The 25,909-nt window shown below is 28.3% G+C and overlaps 1 protein-coding gene across 5 annotated transcripts in view; it reads right to left on the minus strand.

The window, feature by feature from the left end:
• The window catches only part of LOC136979905 (putative leucine-rich repeat-containing protein DDB_G0290503), a 157,087-nt gene that overhangs the window by 114,793 nt on the left and 16,385 nt on the right, over positions 1-25,909 (minus strand). For 4 of the 5 annotated variants that reach the window (XM_067275938.1, XM_067275937.1, XM_067275936.1 and 1 more), the window contains exons 3-8: positions 19,174-19,314; positions 9,593-9,775; positions 8,068-8,211; positions 6,909-7,091; positions 2,851-2,982; positions 2,594-2,776 (exon numbers count right to left, since the gene is read on the minus strand). In XM_067275938.1, the coding sequence (XP_067132039.1) occupies positions 2,594-2,776; positions 2,851-2,982; positions 6,909-7,091; positions 8,068-8,211; positions 9,593-9,775; positions 19,174-19,314 (966 nt within the window). Of the gene's footprint in view, positions 1-2,593; positions 2,777-2,850; positions 2,983-6,908; positions 7,092-8,067; positions 8,212-9,592; positions 9,776-17,171; positions 17,264-19,173; positions 19,315-25,909 lie in introns of those variants that run through there. The other variant, XM_067275939.1, reaches the window with a different exon arrangement.

Below are 25,909 nucleotides of genomic sequence, written 5' to 3' on the forward strand. Positions count from 1 at the left end.
GGGTCTGAAAACAGATTAATTCACTTTCCATTATTTTTAATAGAAAAATTGATTCAGAGTTTGAATGTTTCTGAGTTTAAGCAACCTCCTGGAATAAATTAAATTCAAAGCACTACTGTATATATGTAGTCAATAAATTTTGATGATACATTATTGGATGACAAAAGTTAAGCTAAAAATGATTTTGTTGCAAACTACACATATATAAGTAAAATTTTTTATTTATAGTTTTATTATTATTTAAGTGATTGTTGACTTATCTTCAATCAAATTGAAATTGTGATAGAAATGAATATCATCTGTATTTAATATCTTACCATAAATTATGTTTCTTCTTTATTATGTTTGAATTATTTTACATTAACATATACTATTATCATTATTATGTAATATCAATCATATCATTGGCTAGATATATTATGAGCAATTATTTATTGTGACATTGTCACAATGCTGGGTTGCAATTTTTAATCATCTTTAAATTAAAGGATTATAAATTGTCCAAACCAAAGTTTGTATATAGTTAATCAGGGTCTCCAGCCCTAAGCTTTCCATATTTTGCTCTTGGTTTTACTAGTGTCTTGGCCTTGTACATCATACTTCTCCTGATAATGATTAAGTCATACGAGCTATCTACTTAATTCTGTTCTGGAAAAAATTTTGAATTGAAATCACGACTTCTAGTCCAGACCAGATGTTCATGTATCGTTAACTGCATCTCTAGCCCCTAAGCTTTCAAGATTTGGTCTTGATTTTCATCTATTTAACTCCATTCTCAAGATTAATGAAGGACAGACAGACAACAGTGGGAATATATAAGTCTGCAATTTGAAAATTGCAATCCAATAATACAATTAATAAAAGTTATTTATTTGAAAATTTGAACTGTTAGAGTTTCATCATACAGTAGAATCTTGTTTTAATGGATCACATAACAATGGCTTTCTCAGAATAACAGATTTTTTCCCATGTCCTGACAAATCAATATAATTTTACCTCCTTTTAGCAAATCTGTAACTCAAAATAACAGCTTTTTTCTAGCCCCATCTATTCTAAACTTCACATTTTTTCCAACATTTAGTTAATATTTGGGTATTTCCAGGAAATTATACAGTTTGATGATGAACTTCATACATCTGGGATATGTACAGTACGGTACCATTGAAGAATTGTATGAAGTGAGTCAGAAGGCCAATATGATTGAGGAATAGCCACCTAGTGAACATTATGATGCAGGTCCAAATGTAGTGCTGAAATTTAGCAAGGCCACAAAGTCTTTCCAAGTTGTGAAGACCTTCCTGATGAGTTCCATTGTAAACAAACAGGCTATACATGACATTGCTAATATCAAGCAATTGTTGTATTCAAGAGGCAGAAAAGTGTCATCAAAACAAACCAAAATGGACGAGTTTTTAACAAATCGTTAAATCAAGTAAAGTGCAAATGATCCTATGTAATTTGCTTCTTTTTGTGCTTACAGTGTATACAGTTTCTGTCAGCTTTATCATACACATATAAAGCATAATATATCATCTTGTAACATACATGTTTATGTAGAATAAAGAATAGAGATCTCAAAAGACTGAATGATTTCAAGTACAGATATTTCTTATATATAGGGAGTTAGATAATGGATATTTTCCTGCAAATGTGGGAAATCTGTTGTTCTCGATATAATGGATTCTTGGAACAACAGATGATTTTCAGTAACCCAAGCAATCTATTAAAACAAGATTCTACTGTAATACAAAATTTCTGTTAAAATTTTAATCTCAATGATATAAAAATTATATAGAACAATTATATTTTTGTTGTTAACCATTCTCTTCAGTATAGTTATAGATGCTTGATAGGAATGTTAAATAAATTTCAGTAAAACTAATGATATTTAATACTAGAAAGTTAAAGCAATTTTAACTGTTCTGGCACAGAAAGAATAAGCAATAGTAATATATTCTCTATAATAAAAATACAAATATTAGATATTCTAAAATTCTTAAATTCTTAGTTTGCATTCAAATGCCTTTGATATTTATATTAAACTAATAGTCTTAGTAATATAGTCAGTAAATCTTAATTTAAAGTAAATTATCAATAAAAAAACAGAGCTACCTTGTTCTACTAAAATTAAATTATTTTAATGCATTTACAGTTCTTGGATGAACAATTCATTCCACAACATTTATGTTAAAAATAGTACAGCTTTCCCTTCAACATTTATTAGTCAGTCATTAGCAAAGTCAAAATCAGTTTATTCAGCACACTAAATCAGTACTATTCTTGTTATAGACATATGTTAAGTATGTTGGAATAATAAACTTCCAAACAAGAAAAAATTATGAATGATATTAAATAAATTTTATCAGTATGTTGTACTAATAGCATATACTTCCCTGCAATTATTATTAGTTAACATGATGTATGATGATCAATAATAATATAGACAAAACTGAATAAGAAGCAAGAGCAATAATTGATAAAATAATTCAATAAAATATTAAAATAAAATTTAATATTTAATTAAATAATTTAATCAATTTAATATTTTCTATAAATTTTTTTATCTATCAGCTAAATATTTCATAATAATAACCTTCATATAGAGTTGGAACTTGATTTTCAAAATATATCAAAGTTGGAAATTCATGTACATCATATTCTTCTGCCATATCATTGTCATCTATTTTTACAAATGTTATTCCATGTTGATCTGTATCATCATCAATATTTTCTAATTCTTGCAGCACTTCTTCACAAAGAGTATCACCAGTTTCATCTAAATATGAAAAAATTAAACAATTTAATTTAAAAAAATTATTATTATTTCTATTTTATTAATAGATTACTAACAAAATAACACAGCAATATTGTTTGAAGATTTTATTAATTGTTCCAGTGCTTTTTCAGTAACATCTTCTATTTCATCTGTTTCTTTTTGTTTAATAAGCCATTCTAATAATTCATCCTCTTTTGTTAAATCTCCTGAAAAAACCAAAATAAATATATAAATATGTATATTAAAACTACATTTAAATTAACATAAAATATTAATTAATCAATACATTTTGATTTTTTTTTAATAAAATTTTTGTATCCTAAATTATAAAGTCACAAAAAATCTTATATTTCGTATAGAAATTTTAAGAAAAAAAATTAAAAATGAATATGAATACTTTTATACAGGGTACCCACCAGTCTTTGGAATACAAGTAAGAAATTTTGGGGTTTTAAAGACGACAGAAGTTGAGATAAATATTGTTTTATGAAGCAACCTAAAGTTGGAAACAAAAACTGACAAAAAAACTGGCTTGCAAAAAATTTGAACATGACAATCATCATCATGTCTCTAAAGTTATCTTCTCTGTCTTATTATATATGTTTTGGAATAATGAGTACTAGATACATTCAGTACAGTATATGAAACTTATTTATTGAAAATATGCTGAAAAATATCAAGTGTCTCAAGTGGCAACTGACAACTTCATTACACAGTACAATGGTGAACTATGTTTTGTTGTACTCTCTCAAACTATCTGTCTGTATCATTTCAGTGTTTGTACTATCAGAAGAGAAGCACTTCTCTTGTTCTCTTCTGATAGTATCAAACACTGAAATGATACAGACGGATAGTTCTTTTGTTTCCTCTGGTGTTTCATATTATGTATTTCCAGGGGAAGAAATTAGCAGATATTGAATCCAAATTTTCTGAAGGATGTAGCTCTGTCAATTTCTGTTTATGAACCTAAATTGTTTCATAAAAAATAATTATCTCATCAACCTCTACTATGTATACCATCCTTACATTTATGGCACATCAAACATCAACACCCTGTATTTAGAATGGTCCTTTTATAATGTCCTTAATAAACTTTAGAATTTCAAATGTGACTCCTGTATTTTTTCTATTTTTGAATTCTCAATTAAAAACCAATAGTTGTTCCATCTACTTACAGGGGACAGGTGGCTTAACTTTTATGAAACTGAAAGACCCCTTGAAAATAACTTTTATATACATATACAGTTGACTCCGCATAAGTCGACACCTGGATAACTTGACACCATAGGTTAATTAGTCAGCTTTCTGTGGTCCCAGCCGACTTACATAGGCAATAATGTTATTAATGTTAAAAAAACTTGGTTCACTCGACGTCATTTAACTCATCACCACTGGATAAATCAACATACTTTTTCTGTTTCATACTTTTTAGACGTCTGATAAGTTGACTCCCCTCTTGAAAAAATGAGTTCACACCGTACAATAAGCTGTGTGGTGTGAACTCATTTTTCAGGGAGGAGTCGACTTATCAGAATTCTATAATAAAAAGTGTGAAATAGAAAAAGTATGTTGATTTATCCAGTGGTGATGAGTTAAACGTTGTCAAGTAAATCGAGTTTTTTAAGGTTAATAACATTAATGCCTATGTAAGTCGGCCGGGACCACAAAAAATTGACTACGTAACTGACGAGTGTCGAGTTATCCGGGTGTCAACTTATGCGAAGTCGACTGTATATATGGATTTTTTTTTTAACAGATATTTTTTTTTAACTTTTATTCTGATCAATTTTTTAATTGGATGCATATTTTACAAGATATTTGCCAAGGACATGGAAATTAAACCATCCTATATATACTGAATAAAAAAAAAAGTTATCAAAAATGTCACACACAACCAATCAGAATTTGTGATGTGATTTATATTCTGCCAATCACATATATTAAGTCTACCATTCACACTCCAGCAAACTGAAAATGCTGCTATTGTTTTTCTCTCACTTCAAAGATTTAATTAAAAATTTCAAGTACTTACATGATATTTTGATTTAAAATATTGTTGTAACTTGCATATATTCTGAGAGTAATTATATATTTTTTAAATATTTTCCTAATTACTTTCATGTTTACGGTTGTTTGAGATGAAAATAATTCCTATTCTGGACAATAGTAATGGTGCTGCATCTGGTTGTATTTTATTTTTTTAAATTTACTTTAATTTTTTAAAGTAATTTTTTAATCAAAAAATTTTTACATTCTACATATTTTTTATCCTAAATATCCATCTCACACATAGTCAATCAATGTGATTAATTTAAAATAATTCTTTGTTTTAATATGTACTGATTCTTAAAAATATTTAACTGTAATAAAAACAAATACAATCCATAAAAGGAATTTCATACAGGTTATATCATAAATATATTATCAGTGTGATTGCTCTATTACCTGCTAGTATTATAAACAGTTTAGAATTTAGTACTTTGGAGAGAAGACAAAAATACCATGAATTCCTAAACTCAATGAATCTTTTAAAGTGCCTTAATTAAAAATAAGCATTGTTGCTAAGATTTAGGAACACTTTGCCACAATTCCACTGATTGATGACATTCCGATAAAATAAAACTTCAATTACATTTGACAGATTAAAATTATCTTTGACATTTAATATAAAAAAATAACTATATCATTATACAGCAATTTCATACATAATTTAATTATATTCTGTCAATAGCATACCAATTTAAAATATTGATGATCAGTCTGTCATTGATATGTCACTCAACAGTTTCAACACCTTTCAATGGAGAAAAATTTAATTGTGCTCAATGCAAAACTGATTTAATGCACTGTAAGAGCAACTTAACTTTAAAAATGTTCAACTAAAGCACTTTAAATACAATGAGTTTAGGAACTTACCCATAAACAAAATTGGTAAGGCCTGTTGCACACAACCAAAATTTGGGTGCACATTCTGAATTGTTGCCAAATTCTGAATTGTTAAGCATGATACATGCACAGAAGCACCCTATTGGAAATTCTGTTATCTTTATTATATCATCATCTTCCAGTATATAGAGTGAAAATTAAAAGTTTTAAAATATTAAAACAGCATTTTACAATATGAATTCCACATTTTCAAATTTTGCTTTGATATACATTTTAAAGTTGTTTTAGTTTAAATTCTTTTCCACTTGAATATGAGGAATATGAAAATAAAGATGGATATAATAATATTAATTTTCAATTTTCTCTCTTAATGTCTATCCAAAAATTCTCTAACATTTTATAATTTCATTATCTAGCTTATAAGACAATATATAAAAGCTTTAAAGTTTATATGTGTGTATCAATAACATAGTATTTTTATCAAAATTAATATTTACAAAACTCAATTCTATCTAGAGATTATTGAAACTCAATTTAAATTTAATAAGAACAATTCTTAAAATTAACCAGTTTTTTTATAAAAAATTAAAGTTAACAAATAAATAATAAATAAATAAATAAATAAGTGTAATTCTATTTAAGTTTTATAGAAACCAATATAAAAAAATTTCATATAAAACTTTTATTTTACAGTGTAATTCTTTCATAACAATTTTAGTAAGCTACAGATCATATAATAAAAATAAATAAATGATAATATTTGCAAGAAATTATCACCAATAATTAACTAATGCAAATTACTGTTATTAATTTAAAAACAAAGTTAACAATAATTAATAGCTGCAATAAAGTAATAATTGTAATAAATAAAAAAATATAAATTAATGAAATAGAACAAACAAAAATTTTTTATTTATAAAACTCAAGCCTTATTAATGTTTATCTTTATTAAATTCAAATTGATTTTCTCAGAGAACTAAATAAATTAAAACTTAAAAGTCAACTAAAGAAATAAAATATAAATAAGAGAAGTAAAATATTTATTCTCTAATTGATATGTCTAGCATGAAAGCACTTCAGATTTTTTAAGAAGTTTTTGTTCTAAGAAAAACAGTTTGAATTAAATTTATTTTTGCAAAGCTTCCTTAACAAATATACTGTTTATCTTTATTATAATAAAATAAAATTATATAGATTGTGTAATTATAAAATTTCTTAAAAAGATATGAAATTAAATATTTGAAACCTTGATAAAAATTTGGCAGTGTCTTCTCAAAATAAACTAAAGCAGGTCTTTCTTCTATACCATAATCTTCACAAGCCCTTTCACTGTCAGTTTTGACAAAAGTGATACCATCTTTTTTTGCTTCATCATCAATATTTTCTAGTTGATCCAAAACTTTCATACTTCTTTTACTATCACCATCATCTGAATAAATTATATAATTTAAAATTTTTTCTTTCAAAACTTAATATATTTCTATGTTATTAACATACAGAATAAACTTGGATAAAATTAAAAATAGAATGTTATTACCAAATCTTTAAAATAGTTCAATGTATTTATAACACAAAAATAATAATGATAAATTTATATAAATAAAAATTTTTATTTGTGTTACAATTTTATATATAGAATTCATAAATATATTAAAAACTATTTTAATATAGTCTATCTAGTAATTAAAATAATTAGCAAATTATGCTAATTATTCTAATATAGCCTATTATTAATTCAAAAAAAAAATTTTTAATATTTTTGACAATGTTTATTCTCTTTTCCAGAAAAGTATTTTTTTAAAAATGTATATAATCTAATATTTTTTTTTACTCTTTCCACCCTCTGGGTACCAAGAGGGCCTTTTTTTAAGCCCATTGTAAGTTTGGCAAGGTCCACAATGAAACAGCCAGGTGGTGAGGGATGGAATCTAACATATCTGACAGACCACCCCAAAAAAATGTCAAGGTTTCTAGATTGCCTGGGATTCTATTCTGGGTCTCCAGAGTGGTAGGCTGATGCCTTAACTGCCTTGGCCATCTGGCTAGCTCTAGCCTGATATTAGAAATGTAATTTCAAACATACAAAATATGAATTATCTATATTTTTTTGTGTAACCTAACAAAACATAACTTAAAAATAAATTTTTGCAAAATTTTCACTATTATTTTAGAATAATTGTCTTTAAAACAAAATAATTTTGTTATATTCATGAAGATTTGTTTCATAAATGTTGAAGATTTATTTCATAATTTTAAAATTATAGAAAAAGCTTCAATAGAATACTTCTTGATCTACAATAACTATTACTAAAAAATCTGCTAAAATTTATTTAAAATTCAAAATACAGTATAATTTTAATTCTTCAGTCTAATTTTAAAAAGTAAATGAAATATTTAGTACATACAAAATAAAACTGCTAAATGTGATGATTTCTGAACCAAAGCTTCTAAGGCATTTGCTGTTACATCTTCAATTAAATCATCATCATCCCCTATATCTTGAAATTCATATAACCACTGCAAAACCTCTTCTTCATTCATAAGATCTCCTGTATTAAAGTGAACAAAACAAAACATGTAGAAAAAGTTGTACTTCAATAAATATTTCAGAAAAATATAATAATTATATTGCAAAAAATTGATGAGTCCAATTACGCATATTAATAAGAATTCAAGTCTTTTCTTTCTTTTTAAGAAATTAGTAAGTTTTTTCATTTTCTTATAAGAATTTAAGACCCCTTTACCTATAAAATATCTGCCTACAGGGCCCTGATCCATAGGGCCTTTACCCATTGCTCTAACACTAATGACGCGCTTCGTGAAATCCAGCACATCAAACGCATCGCCGTAGCCCACGGTTACAACGGTAAATTTATTTTAAATACAGGAAATCGAACTCAGATAGTTCAAAGTCTTGTAAGTTCCTAACTGTACTTTTGTCCTGGCTGGGGATATAGAGATATCCCCAGCCAGGATGTTGAGCAAATCAGTTAGATCAAAATGTGACTATTTGAAATTCGAAGTGAAAATTCTGTCTAAACCATAATATGAGTATGTTAACTCATTTGTTTAGTTCAAAGTGCCTCCATACAATAAGAGAACAATAAACTAAGAACAACTCTAATCTGGTCAATATGACTTTACTTTTACAGTAACACATTTTCGGGTCTCACCTTTCTCATGGACTACCCTTTTTACTCTTATCTGATAAAACACGGATTGCAAGATTAAGCTATGATTGGGTAGCAGATTGAGATATTTGTAGGGCTCTAGGCTACTATGTTTTTGGGCAGCTTATTACTTTTTGGGGTCACTTTAAAAATAATTTAGGCTACATTTCCAGGAATTCTGCTTTATTTTTTACAAAACCTATCTGGTGACCTGTGAGGTTCTCACCAGACATGTGCTGTTTACCTGCAGTTTATTTATATTATAATTATTAATTATTAATTAACAAAAATAGTGTTCTGTATATACAGCCAAATTCCATTTGCTTAATAAATTACTAATACAACAGTTAAATGGTATTTGCATTGTGTGAAGAAATACGTAAATCTTGGATAATTCAAAATTCGATAATTCAAAATCGTGATTATTTCGTCTCTTCAATTTCAAACTAATGAGGATTTCCTGTATAATCATTTTGTTAAATGGCCTCTGAATATGAGATCTTTGTGTCAAAAATTTTTTTATGTTGATAATTCCAAAACAAGCAATTTCATTCAACTTTCTCTATGACTTTGAAATCTATTTACGTAATATTATTTCTAAAAAATTAGTTGAAGATAATTAATAAGATTACACTGAAAAAATGCAATCATCACAGAATAAAACAAACTATTTTAAAGTATTTAAACAATCTTACATAACAAGAATACAATTTATAAAAATTATTGTAATTTTTTTTTTTATATTAAAAAATTATTTTACCTTGATAAAGTATTGGGATTTTCTTCCTGTAATAAACAAGAGAAGGTAAATCATCTAAGCCATACTCTTCTGCAAGATCTTCATCAGAAATTTTTACAAAACCAATATCGTGACCATCAGCTTCATCATCAATGTTTTCAAGTTCATGCAATACCGCAACACATTTCTCACAATCATCCTTATCTATAAATAGTTTCCATAACATCTTAAGTTTTTATTTTTAAAAAAATATAGATAATAAAATGTTAAATATTATTTAAATAGATAATTTGTAAAAAGGTCTAAGTAAAACAATTTAAAAGTTTTCACTAAAATTTTTAAGAAAGTAATTATAATATTTTTAGTTAAAGATTAAAAACAAATTTCATAAAATTGATTTCAGAAACAAAATTCATCTAGTTAATATTTCTAGGTTTTTCTGCATCCATCTTCCAGGTACAATGTTTAAAAGAAATATTATACCATGAATAAAGTAAAATAGTATTTGAAAATCTTGGATAAATAAATTTAGTTCTTAAAAGCAGTTTTACACAGTATTTTTTATTTGTTAATAATATAAAATTTTTAAAAATAATTATAAATAGATCATTACTTTTAAAATGCCATTCAACATTTACTTAATTTTCCATGTAAAACCAATCTAATAGATATTTAATAATCAAATGATATAGCTAAATTCTTATAATATACCATTGGATCATCAGACTTTGAACTATGATAAGCCATCAGACATCAATTAGTCTTAATATAGCCCAATAAGAACCTGACTATATCATTTGATACTTTCCATATTGATATCACACATCATCCAGAGATAGAGTATAAGAAACAAATAACAACAGAAATTAAATTAAAAATCTAGGAGTTTGCAAAAGGACAAAGAAATAACAAGGCTTTCATTAATATTATTTACTATGAAATCACTGAAAAGGTTTTTCGTTACAATTAAACATTGAAATTTCAATAAAAATACTTTAAGAAAATTAATGCAACTGAAATAACAAACATGAAAAAACAAGTCATACTTTGAGTACTTTTAGGTATAACCTCATCATCAGAAAAATGGTTTTCTCAAATATGATTGTGTAGAAATGTAACATTGTTGCTCAAGATTACAAAATCTTGAAATCAATGCATAATATAAATAGCAAATAATAAAAAAAAGGCAGAAACTTTAAATTATTAATTTTTTTCATATTTGTTGTTCCCATTTTACTAACTCCTATATAGCATTTTCATTAAAATTTTATTTAAAAGGAGTTTTCTTTTTTGTGAATCACTGAAAGCAAAATGAAATCTGTAACTGCTGTTTTGTTATTTAATTTTTTATAACACTGACCTTGATTAATTAAAAAAATTCAATATTAAATTTTTTAAACATTTTTTTTAAATATTTAGCTATAAAAGTTTAATTTAAAAGTTGACAAATAAAATATTACATATGTTTTATCATTTCTAATAAATAATAAATATTAAAATACAATAAAATACGTTGCTTTGTGTTAAAGAAAAAAAAAATCACTATAATTCATTTTACTGGAAGAAAACTTTTATCCGCAATAGAATACATAACTTAAAATCTCAGAACAGAACAAAGAAACCTTAAAATTACAATCAATAAATTTATCTTAAATTTATATATAAAAGTACAAAATTAATATTATGTAAAGATTTTTGTCAAAATATACAAACTTAAAATAACCATGCATACTATATTTCCTTAATTAAACTTTTGGGAGGTTTATCTTTAAAATATACATATCTTCTGGGGTTTATTTTTATACTTTCTTTGAAGTTCCAGGGTTTTTTTGAAATAGGTTTATTACCTTACAACATGAGACAAGTGGATAAAAATTGAAAGAAATATTTTATGTTTGTTTTATTCTGTAATATTGTATGTTTTCAGAACTATCAAAACAGTTAATAAATTAACTGTATTCTGGGTTACAGCTAATTTAAAATAATTAATGTTTTCATAGTTAATTTTGATTAAGCATCCTTCATTTACTTCATGTCTAGTATATTGAACTAAAATATTTTTTCAGCAACATGTTAGTGATGTTTTTCCAAACTTATCACAATGACTTCAATATATTATAACACTCATTAGAGTATTATAATATATCAAAATAATATTTGATTTAGCATCTTCCAATTTGATTGTTATGTTGTCATTCATGTCTGTTTTGATGTGATAGTCAGAATCAAAATTTTGACTACCATCTTTGGATTCAAACTCACCATCTCCAATTCAAATTTTCCTGATTACCTATTGGTTGATGAGCTCTCAACTTATAAACTCAAACATGACATTCTCATGTTCAATATCTAACAATATTTATAATTTTATTTCCAAACATGTTCCCCTAAACCTTGAAATAGAAAGAGATGGCTAATTCTGGACAATTTAAAGAGGTATTTTTAATAATAATAGTTTACAGTGACAAGGTAAGAAATATTAATTAAATTTATTACCTGTCACTCTAAATATCATTACCCTATACACTCCAAAAATACCTTAAAAATTGCATTAACTACTTTAATTTCTAATGTTATATAACAATTCATTAAATGATAAAATATGATCATTCATAATTAATAATTTTTTAAAATTAAAAATAAAAGTGTGTAATTAACCAAAAAAGATGACATATATATTTGAATTATTAAACAAAAAGTTGAAGTTATGTTGAAAAGTTAGTCTTATTGAAACCAATCCAATTCTGTAATAATGAATCTACATAATTACAATTATTATATGTACTTTTTTTCAAAAATTGTTTTGATTTTTATTATGAAGATGATTATTGTTATTCTTAGATATCTGAGAATAAAATAGTCTTCTAAGTAATTCTTGAACTTGGGTGAATGTCAGATTCAAAGGACATAACATTTCAGTTTATTCATTCAAAAACCCCCTTTTAAATGGTTATAAAAGTGAAGGATTATATCCTGCTAGTTTTAGCTTCATACTAATTTATAATATTACTGAAAGAGGTTAATTTAAGCCAATAGTCTTCAAACTTTTAACATCTATGGAATTCTCATGTCTAAGTAAGCAATAAAACCTTTGCAGTACAGTTCAAAAAAAAAAAAAGTAATATATGAAAAAGATTTTAAGACTTAATTAGCTACTATAATTAATATACTGAATTAAGCAATGCCTTTTAACAATGAGTGAAAATGGAAAAATGCTAATGTTTTCAACCTTATTAAATGAGCTATCCTCAGGCACAAACAGATAAAAGTGAAATGCCAGAGTTGGATAGGAGAGAAAGATGGGATAAAATAAACAAGTAAGGGAAAGTGAACTACAATGGTAGTGATTAGTATTTAAGTTAATATTTCTCCAACTTCACCCACTGTTAAAGTGCATTGCTTAATTCAGAAAAAGATTTCAATGCTCCCTTTATTTTCTAAGTAATAAAATCTTATGGTTGTATAAGATAATTATGAAGTAAACAGCTTGTTTGTTAAATTATTGACAGAATATTTCACCAGATATCACATGTCTATTGGTTTTTAATACCACTGCTAAGCTTAAGTGATGAACAAAAGTACTTGTGTGCTTATTCTTGTTTGAATTAAACTAAATTAATATAGAAAGATAATGTATTTATTAATCAATACCCAACTCGTACCACCTTATAAAAGCAGCCTTGTTTAAAAGAATCTAACTAACGTTTTCGATCGTGTTTAATGACCTTCTTCTTTATATTTATTAATTGCAACTGCTAAGCCTCTTACACAATTCACTTTATCTTTTTTTAACTATTTCATTTTAGTGACAGATCTAGAAAATCTCTATCATAAAATAATAAATATATAAATTTAAATAATAAATTCCACTCTTCATTTACTAAGTTTGCAGATCAATTGATGATATTAATGTCTATAGTAATTAATTTCTTTATGAATACTAAAATAAAAAAGTTCAAATAAATTTCCTCATCAACATTATTACAGTTACCTTTCCAAAAATCTGCATATTAAGAAGTTACACTCTTCATTGACAGTAAATTTATTGGTCCACAAGTAAGAAGTGCCCCACAATTTTAGAGAGATCCCAAAAGTTGGCTTTTTTCTTAAAATTTTAAAAAAATCATTATGATTCAATAATTAAAATGTTTAAATAAGGCTCATTTACTTCCACTTTTATTTCATTTGAAGAAGTTAAAGAGTAAGTTTGTTTCTGTGAAAAAATCAATTCTGTTTTTTATTTGCTTAAAAAACCAATATTTAAAAAGATTATGATCCAGGTTATCTGTTTTTACAAAAGGGCCCCACTAATGAGCAGTGATAAAAGTCCCAATACCTTAAATCCTTCATTGTTCTAGATGTGATATTAACTGATATTTTACATAACTGATATTATGAAAATTGTAAATGAACAATGAATTATTAATTATAAATTTACAATGCAGTTACCATGTATGTCTTCCAATGCTGCAATAAAATAAAAAAATTTTTAATTAAATTTTTCTACTAAGGAACTTTATAGTAAAGTTTGTAAGTGAAATTCTCTTTTTCATCTTCAAACAAATATTAAAACAATAGTACTGTTATTGATGTAGAGGATAATCATAAATAAAAGTCAATCAGTTATTAACTTATCATCTTTTCATACTAAATTTCAAAAAAACAAAACTGTAATTTAAAAATTAAAAAATTCAAATTAAGTTGTTGATTATATTCCTATAGTCTTTGTAAATTTGAAAACAGATTTTAAAACTTTACTAGAGGATATTCCACCTAATAAATCTTGATATCTATTTAATAAATAATAGTAATCTTCTGGATCTATGCTTCAATTAATTTCTTTTTTTTCTTATTTATAAGTGATATAAAAAAATATAAAAATTAAATTTAATATTTTAATTTTTTATAAAATTTAAACATACATACTTGGAATTGTCTCAAATTATTAATTATAATTAAACTTTTTTATTAGTACTGGTAAAAATAATATTTTTAAGTATGTTGATATTAGTCTTAATATTTATAAATTTATAACTCATCGTAGACTGCATGTCTTATTAAAACACTACACTCATGACACCTTATAAATTTGCAGCCGTGTTTATTCGGTACAAACGAACGTTTTCGGTCGTGTTTAACGACCTTCTTCAGGAAATATCCAAAAAGATTCGAACACAACGAAAATCTGCAAAAACGAACAAACTTCGGAACGTTTTTAAAAATATTCTAAAGAGAATTGCGTGCGCCATCTCTACATCGATGCGTATTAAATAACACATTACATGAGAATAAAATAAAAATAAATAACAGACAATAAAAAGTAATATGCTCCTTGGAGACATAAAAAATAAAATACAAACATAAACTATGGTGCAAGCCGAACGGCGCACAGAACATAGGGAAGGAGAGGAGCTGTGCAGAGACAAAAAACTACGGTTTCTGTCCTTGTGTAGGCTTCCGCATATCCGCTTTTCTGAGGTTTACATGTCGCCTGAGCGCCAGGCTGCAGATATTTTACTAGCCTCTCTGAAGTTGATAGATTGTCCTTTCTGGCTTGCTTTGCAGATATGCCAAGCTTCTGTATAACGGAGGTGCTTTACGTTGCGAACTAAAACGAACAAAACGTTCCGAAGTTTGTTCGTTTTTGCAGATTTTCGTTGTGTTCGAATCTTTTTGGATATTTCCTGAAGAAGGTCGTTAAACACGACCGAAAACGTTCGTTTGTACCGAATAAACACGGCTGCAAATTTATAAGGTGTCATGAGTGTAGTGTTTTATAAATTATATTAATTGAGAGTTTTCTATTCACAAATACTGTAAGAAAAAGTTAAATTAGAAAAATTTTTAAAGAATGGAAAAAATACCACAGAAAGAATTTTAATTCATTATTCTGTATTTTTATTAATAAATTTAATTTTTAAAATAAAAAAATAAACATTTAGTTACTTGAATGATTACTAATTTTAAGCATCAAGCTAAATATTTATAGTTTTTATTACTAACTTAAAACATTGAACAAAAATTTATAATGCATGTAGTAAAACCATGTAAAACTTATTAACAACAATAATTTTTAAACATGTATCAAAAACATGCACATATTAAACATGCAATTAAAAAATACTAACGTGAATGCATAGAAATAGATTCAAAATTAGTATTTTCAAGTCTTGCTAAAAATTAACTGATAAGTTTCTTTAGCTTTTCATTTAATGTTAACAAATAATAGCTAAATAATAATCATATATGCAAATAACAAAACAAAATAATAATCATTTCTAAAAGTTGCATTAGTTAAAACATCCAGAATATTTATTTTATTTTGTTACGTTTTCATCTATTTACTTAAATAACAATATCAATATCAAAAGTAATTCAGTTACTTTTGACATATAGTTTAATAAATCTGTGAAGATTTTCCTACATACTTATATAGAAAAACCTACAAACTGAATAGATTGATAGATGTCTGAAGAGAATAGAAAGATATCAGTTACAGTTTCTGTAATGTGATGAATGAATTGAAAATCCAAGTGAGCTAATAGATGTATTCTCTTATTTGCATTTTCTTTCCAAATTACCAGAAAGTTTTTGAACAAAACAATATTTTTCATTCAACCAAAGTTATCGATCTCACATAAAATTCCACATTTTATGTAAATCAAATTTATAAATAACACAATCTTTTATAAATAAAAAAGACCTAAGAAATGATCATTTAAAGTTCTGTTGTGTCCGTAAAATAAACGATTACTTGTAAACATATATAATTAACTTTATTATAGTAGAAATGTAACTATGTGATAATACAACGTAACGTTGTGCCTCCAGGTCTAAGTGCTACTACAGCTAATGCACAACTAACTGAAGACAAAGGAACACAACAAAAGTCAGAGGGGTCACCTAACTAGGTCAAGGGACAATTCGGTGTGGGTTTTGGAAGAGAACTTGTTATGTTCTCTTCCAAAACCTGAATAATGACAACTTCAGTGAAGACACTATAGACTGATCATCATTTTTAAAACTTATTTTAGAATTATAAAAGACCATATCTATCTTACAAATCTACTCTTCTATAAACATGAAGTATAACGTTTAATTAATCAATAAAATTGTAAATAATATTACAGAAAAATAAAATTATACATGATAGGAAATGTCTCATCCAATTAATTTTAAATTTTGATAATCACACAAAACTGATATAAAAATTTCAAAAAATTTCATTTAACCCTCTTGTTTTCATACCAAACACAAACTTTCATCCTATTTATAATAATAGTAATAATTTTTCATATTCATTCAAGATTTTCATATATTACTGAAGTTGGATAAATGTAATTATTCACAATTCATAATTTTGTCATATCAGTTATAAGACAAAATTACAAATACAAATGATGATGAAACTAAAAAAAAAATAATTTATTCTGGATTAAAAAAATAAATTTATTTATGTTAAGCTTTTCTCATGCTAAAAAAATTTCTATTAATAAAGTCCATGCTATTATATCATTATTGTTATTAATACAGAATTAATGTTTTAAAGCATAAGGATATTTCAGGCATATATAGTATATTAGTAATTTGTTATACACACCTCTTAATCCAAAGTTTTCATTCCCAATATATGAACTAGTTACAACTTGTTCTGAAGTAAAATACATCATGCAGTCTCCATATTTCAGATTCCTAATGATTTAATGATGAAATGATATTAAATAATTTATCAATCATATATTAAATTTTGATCATTATAATAGAAAGGAAGGTACTGAAATTTTGATAAAATAAAACATCTTTTTCATTATGATTATTCTGCATAACTTTAAATAAAAGTTTTATTAAATCAAATAAATTTCATTTAAATGTTTAAATAACTACATTAATATACAGTATATAGATAAATACAAATTGTTTAAAGCATTTTTTTGATTTTATGAATGATGTAAATCACAAAAAGTTCTTACAGCAGTTAAGAAAGTATATTCTGAAAATATTTTTATATTAATTTCAAGAAAAATAAAAACCTTTATATGGTTATCTATCTATCTATCTCCTTCTCAGCACTGTTTAGATCAATTAATAAATAAACACACCTGATTTATATTCGCTGAGCTTATTGTTTTATTCCGAACATTTTCAGCTTACTATAATAGGCCATCTTCAGGCTTTACATTTTTTGTTCGAAATTAAAAATGTAAAGCCTGAAGATGGCCTATTATAGTAGGCTGAAAACGTTCGGAATAAAACAATAAGCTCAGCGAATATAAATCAGGTGTGTTTATTTATTAATTGATCTTCATATGGTGTTGATTATTAAAAATAAAATTATTTAAAAAACTATTTCATCACATACTATAGCAGAATACAGGCTGTTATCTAAGAAAATTGAAAATTTTCTACACTATTTAATATCAATAATAATTTAGGGTTTAGCTGGTACCATTTAAAGACTAAAAAGTTATCATTCTTATTCAAATACTTTTGTAATTATCTAAAAACTGTGCTTTTTTGTTATAAATATACTTTATTTACAATTTAAAAAATACTTTTATGTAGTAACGAAATATATAATTGGAATAAAATCAATTTTATTTCAAGAATATTTTATATTTTACATTTTACATAATATTTTAAAACCATAGTGATCATCCTCAACACAAAGTTAAACTATATTCATCTCAAATAACACAAAAAATGAATGCTTCTAAAAATTAAAAAATTATTTAAAATGTAGTATATTGTGCTAGTTTTAAATTATCTTCAAAAAACACTTTAATAACAAACTAAACCTAAATTTCAAGGATGAAAAATAATCTAAAAATTATAAAAATCATTAAAATTCAAAACAAAAATTTATGATTTAATATAATTTGACAAACAATTAAATATAACAATTTTAAAACATATTTTTCATCAAAAATAAATATTTTAAAATGAATTAAACATTATAATTCACTCCTTGATTAAAGAAATTTTATATTTAGTCTTTTCAATTCAAAAGAAAAGGATAAGAACATTTAGATAAATGTTTTTGAGAAATTTATCTCAGAAATGTTCCTCTAAGACTTCTTCAGCTAAGGAGTTAACTACAACTTTTAATAATAAAAATGAGTCACTTGTTTTTAATTCTTTCTTAACTAAAAAATAAATATAAGTAAAATGAGCTTATCTCAAATTTTATTTAAGAGAAATCCATTTTATCTAGACTTTTATTTACTAATCTGTATAACCATTCACATAAATAAAATACAAATAGAAGATTTTAAGTATTAATGCTGCTCTCTCAATTACGTTACAAGTGGGAAAAAAAAATTGATTTATGTTAAAACTGATGAATCACATCCGCATTTACAGAAACAGTTCTGCGTTTTTTACATTTCCAAAACTTTGGAAATAGCCCAGCTATTCTATAAACTGATAAATGCAAAAATAATTTTAAAAAATAAATTCTGAAAATGTTATTTATAAAATATTCAAAAATAAATTTAAAAATTCTTTACATCAAAACAGCTTTATTTTGAAAATACCATCTCTCCTGCTTAATTAGTTGAAATGATAAATAGAATTGGTTTTATTATTAAGTTTATTCTACTTACAAAACAAGACAGCTACAAAATCAGTATCTTCAATGAGATTTTCTAAAATTTTTGCATTCACTTCTTCAATTCTATCAGGTAATTCCATAGAATCAAGATCAGTTAGCCAATCTAATACTTTTTTTTCATCCATCAAGTCACCTAAATTATTTATATAATAAAAATTAAATAATTAATATTTACAGTTTAAACAATTACATTAATATATGAATAATCTACTATCTTTTACGAAAAAAAATATTCTAATTTCTTTATCTGAATAACTTTAAACAACAACAGTCATCATATCTTTAGAGAAATCATGTTCAAAAAAATTTTATAAATATTATTACAATATCTTGTATTCCATCATTAGATAAGTTCTCAAACTTTCTTTTATAATAATTGAAAATAAATCCTTTTAGAATTTCTTCAAAGAACTGAAATGAACTACTTCTGAACCTGAATTGAAAAACATGCTTTTGTTTTTAACTTTTTTTAGATCTTTTGAAATATTCAGTTGCATGAATAAAGTGCATTCATATATAGGAATACATATCTACATACAAATGCATGCAGTTTTATATTTTGAAAGATTTAAAAAAATGTTCAAACTATTTAAACTGTTCTTCAAGTTACTTTACACTCGAGAACCTTAAAAGTCCAGTAATAACACTTTAATAGAAAACTAACGTTTTCGACCGTACTCTGGTCTTCCTCGGGTTTTAAACCAGTAAGATTCGAAATTAGAATGCAAAGAACAATATTCACAAATTATTTTTAAAACCTGTGGAATATATGGAACATGTTCAAAAATTATTTTTAAATCTGTGGAACAATCTAAGCACATGTATAAAACTTTTATCCATGCATATTACCATGGCAATAGAACTGTATCAATACCATAAACAGTAAATAATGCGATGTAAATAAAGATACAGAAAAAGGTTGCTAACTGCTGGTGTTGCTCGTTTTTTCATAACAGTACCTCCATACGTAGGAAACATTTGTGTTAATGCAGTTGCCATGTAAGCCGGCTTTGTAAATTTCTAATGCCTCAAAGTTTCAAAGATGTTCAATTCGATATGACAATCTGACAAGTTTGGCTTTATGGAGGTCAGCCCGTATGTCAGAGTCTGTGGCATAGGTGGATAGGGCAGTGGTGTGCCTTTTGTTAGTGATATCATATCTGTGCTCCTGTAATCTTTTACTTAGAGAACATTTTGTGGACCCAATGTATACTAAATTCCTTTGAAATCTGTTGTCTCTGAAAAGAACCATGTATACCCCTGATGCCCAACTTTTGTCAATCCTGTCCTTGCTGTAAAGCAATAGCCCATATACAGTGTTGGATCTCCTATAGGCAATCTTTGTGTTCATACAGATAGCAATTTCTTTGTAGATGGATCTTAGCACCATCTACAAAGCATCCACGACAACTCATTTTTCTTTTCCCTTTGCTCTGAACAATGTGTGTGGGCCCTTTTTATCAAAGTTCAAAAAGCGGCGACTTTGTAACCATAAGGGTCACGTGAATGGTTAGGTATAAATAGAGGTGTATATGACTCCTTATGGAAAACACTGGTGGATAGATGACCATGGTCCATAGTGATGTTGATATCCAAAAAATGTACAGTCGTATGACTCTCTTGTTCAACTTTCAACGACAGGCCATGGGAGTTATTGTTAAAATACTTAAGTACCGAGTCAAGGTTAGATACTTTGTTCTATATTATGAGAATGTCATCAATGTACTTCACAGAGCCTTCCTAATATTGAGCTACCCATAGGTACACCCCTTGTCTGTAGGTAGATGACGCCTTCATATTCGAAGAAGGACGAGTGTACATCAAGTGCATTAGATCTAACACATCAGGTAGATACTTATAAGCACCCTCCATCTTCGTCAAAAGAAAATCTCTCAGTTTGCAGAAACAAGGTTCCAGTTTATAGACAGGAACAATGTTTGATGGTCACATACTGTAAAATGCATCACCGATGACTCATTAAGATCTCATAATTTTTGAAGTACTTGTTCTGGATTGGTGACAGTGTACATGTGCTCCTTTAGAGTTGTAAATGCTAGTAATGAATAACATATTCATTAAATCCAGCCCCTTGAGATACAACACATGACATCCCTTTAACCACTAGAATTTGTCAGCATCAATGCCCCTTATACACAGGCTACCATGCCAAATTTTGTTTCTTAATGATACCCCATCCTGAGATATTAAATGGTATAAACATCAACAGACACACATCCATGGAATTTTTTTCTCTGTATTTGGACTTTTTTTTAGATTCAGGAGCTCTCAAAACATGGAGATTTTCAAAAAACTCAGCGAATTGAATTTAACATGATTCCAATACTTTTCCATGTTATGTATACATAACAGCCAGGAAAGTAAAACTTAAGTTTAAATTCTGGTTATTCTTACGGAAATAAAGTCTTTTATTCTTCACTGAATATTACTCTCGTTAACATTGTAGCTAGCATCTAGCAAAGAAACCTGGAAACTCAAAAAATTTTGTTACACATTCTAATCTTGTTATATATAGTTTCTAGTTTAATTTCCAAGGGCAATATTGATCCCAATAAAAACATTAGGTTCCCAATAGCAGGTAACATGATAGAAATAGCTGTTAACTTAATATTAACTTAATAGAGAAACTATCAGGAGATCAATCCTAGGAATATAGAGAAACATACTGTAGATGACCTAACAGTCTAGAACAGGTCACCAAACTTTTTCACAGTGGGCCAGATAACAGAGAATGACAAGCATGGGCCGCATAACCATTTTGTTCAATACAATACACTGAACACACAAAAAATAAAGACAATCAACATATTTATTTACCAATACACAAACATGATGGCTGCAGCAAGCTTGTAATCATTTTTCTTAGAGACTTTATTGCAGATACTTACACAAAAAAGCGCTCTGATATCCAAAGAGGCAAAAAGTAGCCAAATTTTTTATTTCACTGATTTTCTTAAAAATTGTGTTACTGTCAGATGCAAAAATTAGATTGGACAAATTTGCACACTTTTACTTGCACTTATTTTATTTTTTTTTTACATAGTAAGTTTATCTACAATCTATCACATTTCCATATAAATAATTATATTTTAGCTCATTTGTGGAACGGTGTGGCAGCAGGCCGGATGAATTGACCTCTCGGGCCAGATCTGGCCCACAAGCCGTAGTTTGGTGACATCTGGTCTAGAACATCACTGAAAAATATCATAGATTTATGGACAAAATTAAGAAAAATCCAATCAGAGAAGAGTTAAACTTAAAGCTAGTGAAGCTAGCAAAAAATTACCACAAACTACTATTTACAGAAAAAAATAAGATCTATACAAAAACTTAAAGGAAAAAGAAATCCTATCCACATACATCCAAGCAAGAAGAAAAATACAAACAAGCTATTATTTATTGTGATATTGTCACAATGCCGGGCTGCAATTTTTCATCACAATCTCTCAATTTTTGTAGTGTCTTACCCTGGGAGCAACCACAGGAATTTCTCATGGACAATCTGTGACAGATATGTTTAATCCTGTCCCTCATCACCCTCGTTGTTTGCCTGGAAAAACCCACTATGGGCATGGAAAAAAGGCTCTCTCAGTGCCCACAACGTGAAAAGAGACAAAAATAAAAAAAGTGTTTAGATTATCCTCGCATACAATTAAAAAGAGACTACAATGTATAGATGGTGGAGAAAAAAAGTCTTAAACAAACCTGTGGGATCATATGTGAGGATCGCGAATGTGGTACACAAAGAAACTGGTATAAATATTTACAACAGGATCTTTTATTCGCGTATATAGATACAGGAAGGGTTGTGGGATGCCAGCTATAATATCTCTATCTCCAACACAAGTAGTATTAGTACGAAACCCGACAAAAATATAATGATATAAGCCTCAGGTCTCGTGACGACTATTCCGATACATAGATAATTATTTTACAAAGGGCGATTACAAACGTATATAGACCTTAATTCTAAACTTATAATTAATTACAACTAATGAAGAATGATAGAAGAATTTATGACAATAAAATAACTGATAGGAGAAGAAAAAAAAAAGAATGGGTACCCAACTATTTTGGTGCTAATGCAATGAGGTGCACATAACGGTACATATAACGGTGTAGATGACGAATCTCTTCTTAATCACGAGAAAAAAAAACAGTCAACACTTTCACTACACATAAAGTTCTCTTTGTCTTCACCCACGTGGTCTCGAAGACGTATTCGGGAGCTTTCTCGTTCTCGTCTTTCCTCCTTCAGCTCTGACTCAAAAGTGACTCTTTGTCTTGGTTCTACCCCTCAGGGCTGCGTACAGTCCTATTGTCCATAATGGGGTCAATTATTGTTAAGCCGTTAAGCACCGGTCAGGGAAGGGTTCCAGGAAGTAAAGATAATATGAATAGGAAAGAGAAGGAAAAATATATTCTAAGTTAAAATAAAATATAACTATATATTATACAAATGGCATTTAGCCACATATGCCCCCCACGAAACAGTCAGTTACCGTAGTGTAACCTCCGGTAATCGACTTTTTTGTTACGAAGATGGTAACTGTGGGTGGGGCCAGGCTTGTCACTACCTCCCTTACAAAGGTGTTGATAATCGTCCAAAGTTGTATCTTCAGATTGTTCTTTTTGCTGGTGATCTTGAACTGGAGCGGTTGGAGTATACCGGAGGTAGGCCAAAGGAACATCGTAGTCCTCTGTCTCACTATCCTCTACGTCACTAACAAGAGGGGTTGTCTTGTCATTTCTTTTCAAATTATGTGACTTTACAGGAAAAAAACATGGTTTCAACCTGTCCGAATGGACAGCAAACTTTTCACGGCGCGCGTTACCCTCTAGTTCAACTGTGACGGGTCCTAAGATACGAGAAATTCTAAAAGGTCCCAAGTATTTGGGAGAGAACTTTCCATGTTTCTTTGTAGTGCTTTTTCTCAACAACCATACCCTCTGTCCTGCTGCCCAGGTGCTATAACTACGGCCATAATTTATGCGTTCTCTATTAAGGGAATTCTTTTGCTTGCCATACGCGAAAGCGTTGTCACGTATAATATTCAAACGGTCAATCCATTTGTTTTTCTGGTTTTCATCCCCATTGATCATAGTATCATTACTAGGGAAGGTCCAAGGTAACCGGGGGTCGTAGCCATATAAGAGGAAGGACGGAGCCTCTCTAGTGGAAGCGTGAGTTGTATTATTATAGGCAAAGGTCGCAGGGTTAACGAATAAGTCCCAATCCTTATTGTTGCCGCCCGATATGCGGGAGATGACGCTACAAATGGACTTGTTGAACCTCTCACACACCGAATTTGAGCATGGACGATAAGCAGTCGTCATGTTATGCTTGGTGTGCAAAAGCTCACAAGTCTCACGGAAAATCCTAGAAGTGAAATTACTGCCCCTATCGGATATGATGACCTCTGGGCAACCGTAACGGCACACAATGTGATTGAATATAGCGTCACTAATAGATTGGGCTGATTGATCCTTTATAGGGACCACCTCTGCGTACCTAGTAAATATGTCGATGATAGTGAAGAGGTACCTATTCCCCTGTGGAGTCACACGAAGGGGGCCAACGATATCAATGGCTACTTTTTGGAAGGGAAACTCTGCCGTTTCAGTCTGTTGAAAAGGGGCACGATGCCGATGCAAATTAAATTTTTGACAGGTTATACACTCTTGAATAAAATGGCGGACTAAAGTGCGAACATTACGGATATAATAATGGCGATCAATTAGGTTGGCAGTTCGCTCTACACCAAAATGACCTGCGACATCCGAGTTATGAAAGGCCTTAATAACTTCGCTAACCATATTAGGGCCGACACAAGGTCGCCTCCAATGACGTAACCTGTATTGATCAGGCTTAACGTGAACCAATACGTTGCCTTCTAACTGAAATTCAGGTTGGATGCCATCGAAAGAATCCACGGGTTCGAGTGTACAAATTTTTTTTAGATTCTCCTTCATTTTAGAGAAAAACTTATCCTGATCCTGAGACTCGACGACCCTCTCCCAGAAACTACGATCCTTAGCGCTCACATTACAATCTTGTGTATATCCAAACTCTCCAATGGGAATCTCAGGGCGCGAAAGCCAGTCAGCAACCGGGTTTAAATTTCCCTTGATATGACATATATTATAACTATAATCAGATAATTCGATTGACCAACGCATCAATCTCTTGTTGTGATTTTGCATTGTTTTGATATAAGTTAACGGCTTGTGGTCGGAATAAATATTTACTTCATGGCCTAGGATGATTGGTTTAAAATGTCGTAGGGCTAGTATAATGGACAGACACTCCTTTTCAATTGTCGAATATCTGAGCTCTGCCCCATGAAACTTTTTGCCGAAGTAACCGATCGGGGCAAATTTTTTTATTCTCATCTGTCCCAGAACAGCGCCAGCACATAGCTCCGAGGCGTCGGTATATATATGGAAGGGTTCAGAGAAATCAGGGTGAACAAGAACAGGGGGTTGAGTTAATAAAAGTTTGAATTTTTGAAAGCTATTGTCACAATGATCATCCCATTTGAACTTTATACCCTTCTTAGTTAAATTGGTAAGGGGTGTTGCGATCTCTGCGAAATTTGGAATGAAGGCGCGGAAAAACCCAACCATCCCCAGGAAACTCCTAACTCCCTTTACATTTACAGGTGGGTTGACATTAAGAATGGCACTTACATTTTTTTTGTCAGGGAGGA

This window comes from Centruroides vittatus, unplaced genomic scaffold (genome assembly GCF_030686945.1).
Source record: "Centruroides vittatus isolate TY-2023 unplaced genomic scaffold, ASM3068694v2 contig_651, whole genome shotgun sequence".
Lineage (NCBI taxonomy): Eukaryota > Metazoa > Arthropoda > Arachnida > Scorpiones > Buthidae > Centruroides > Centruroides vittatus.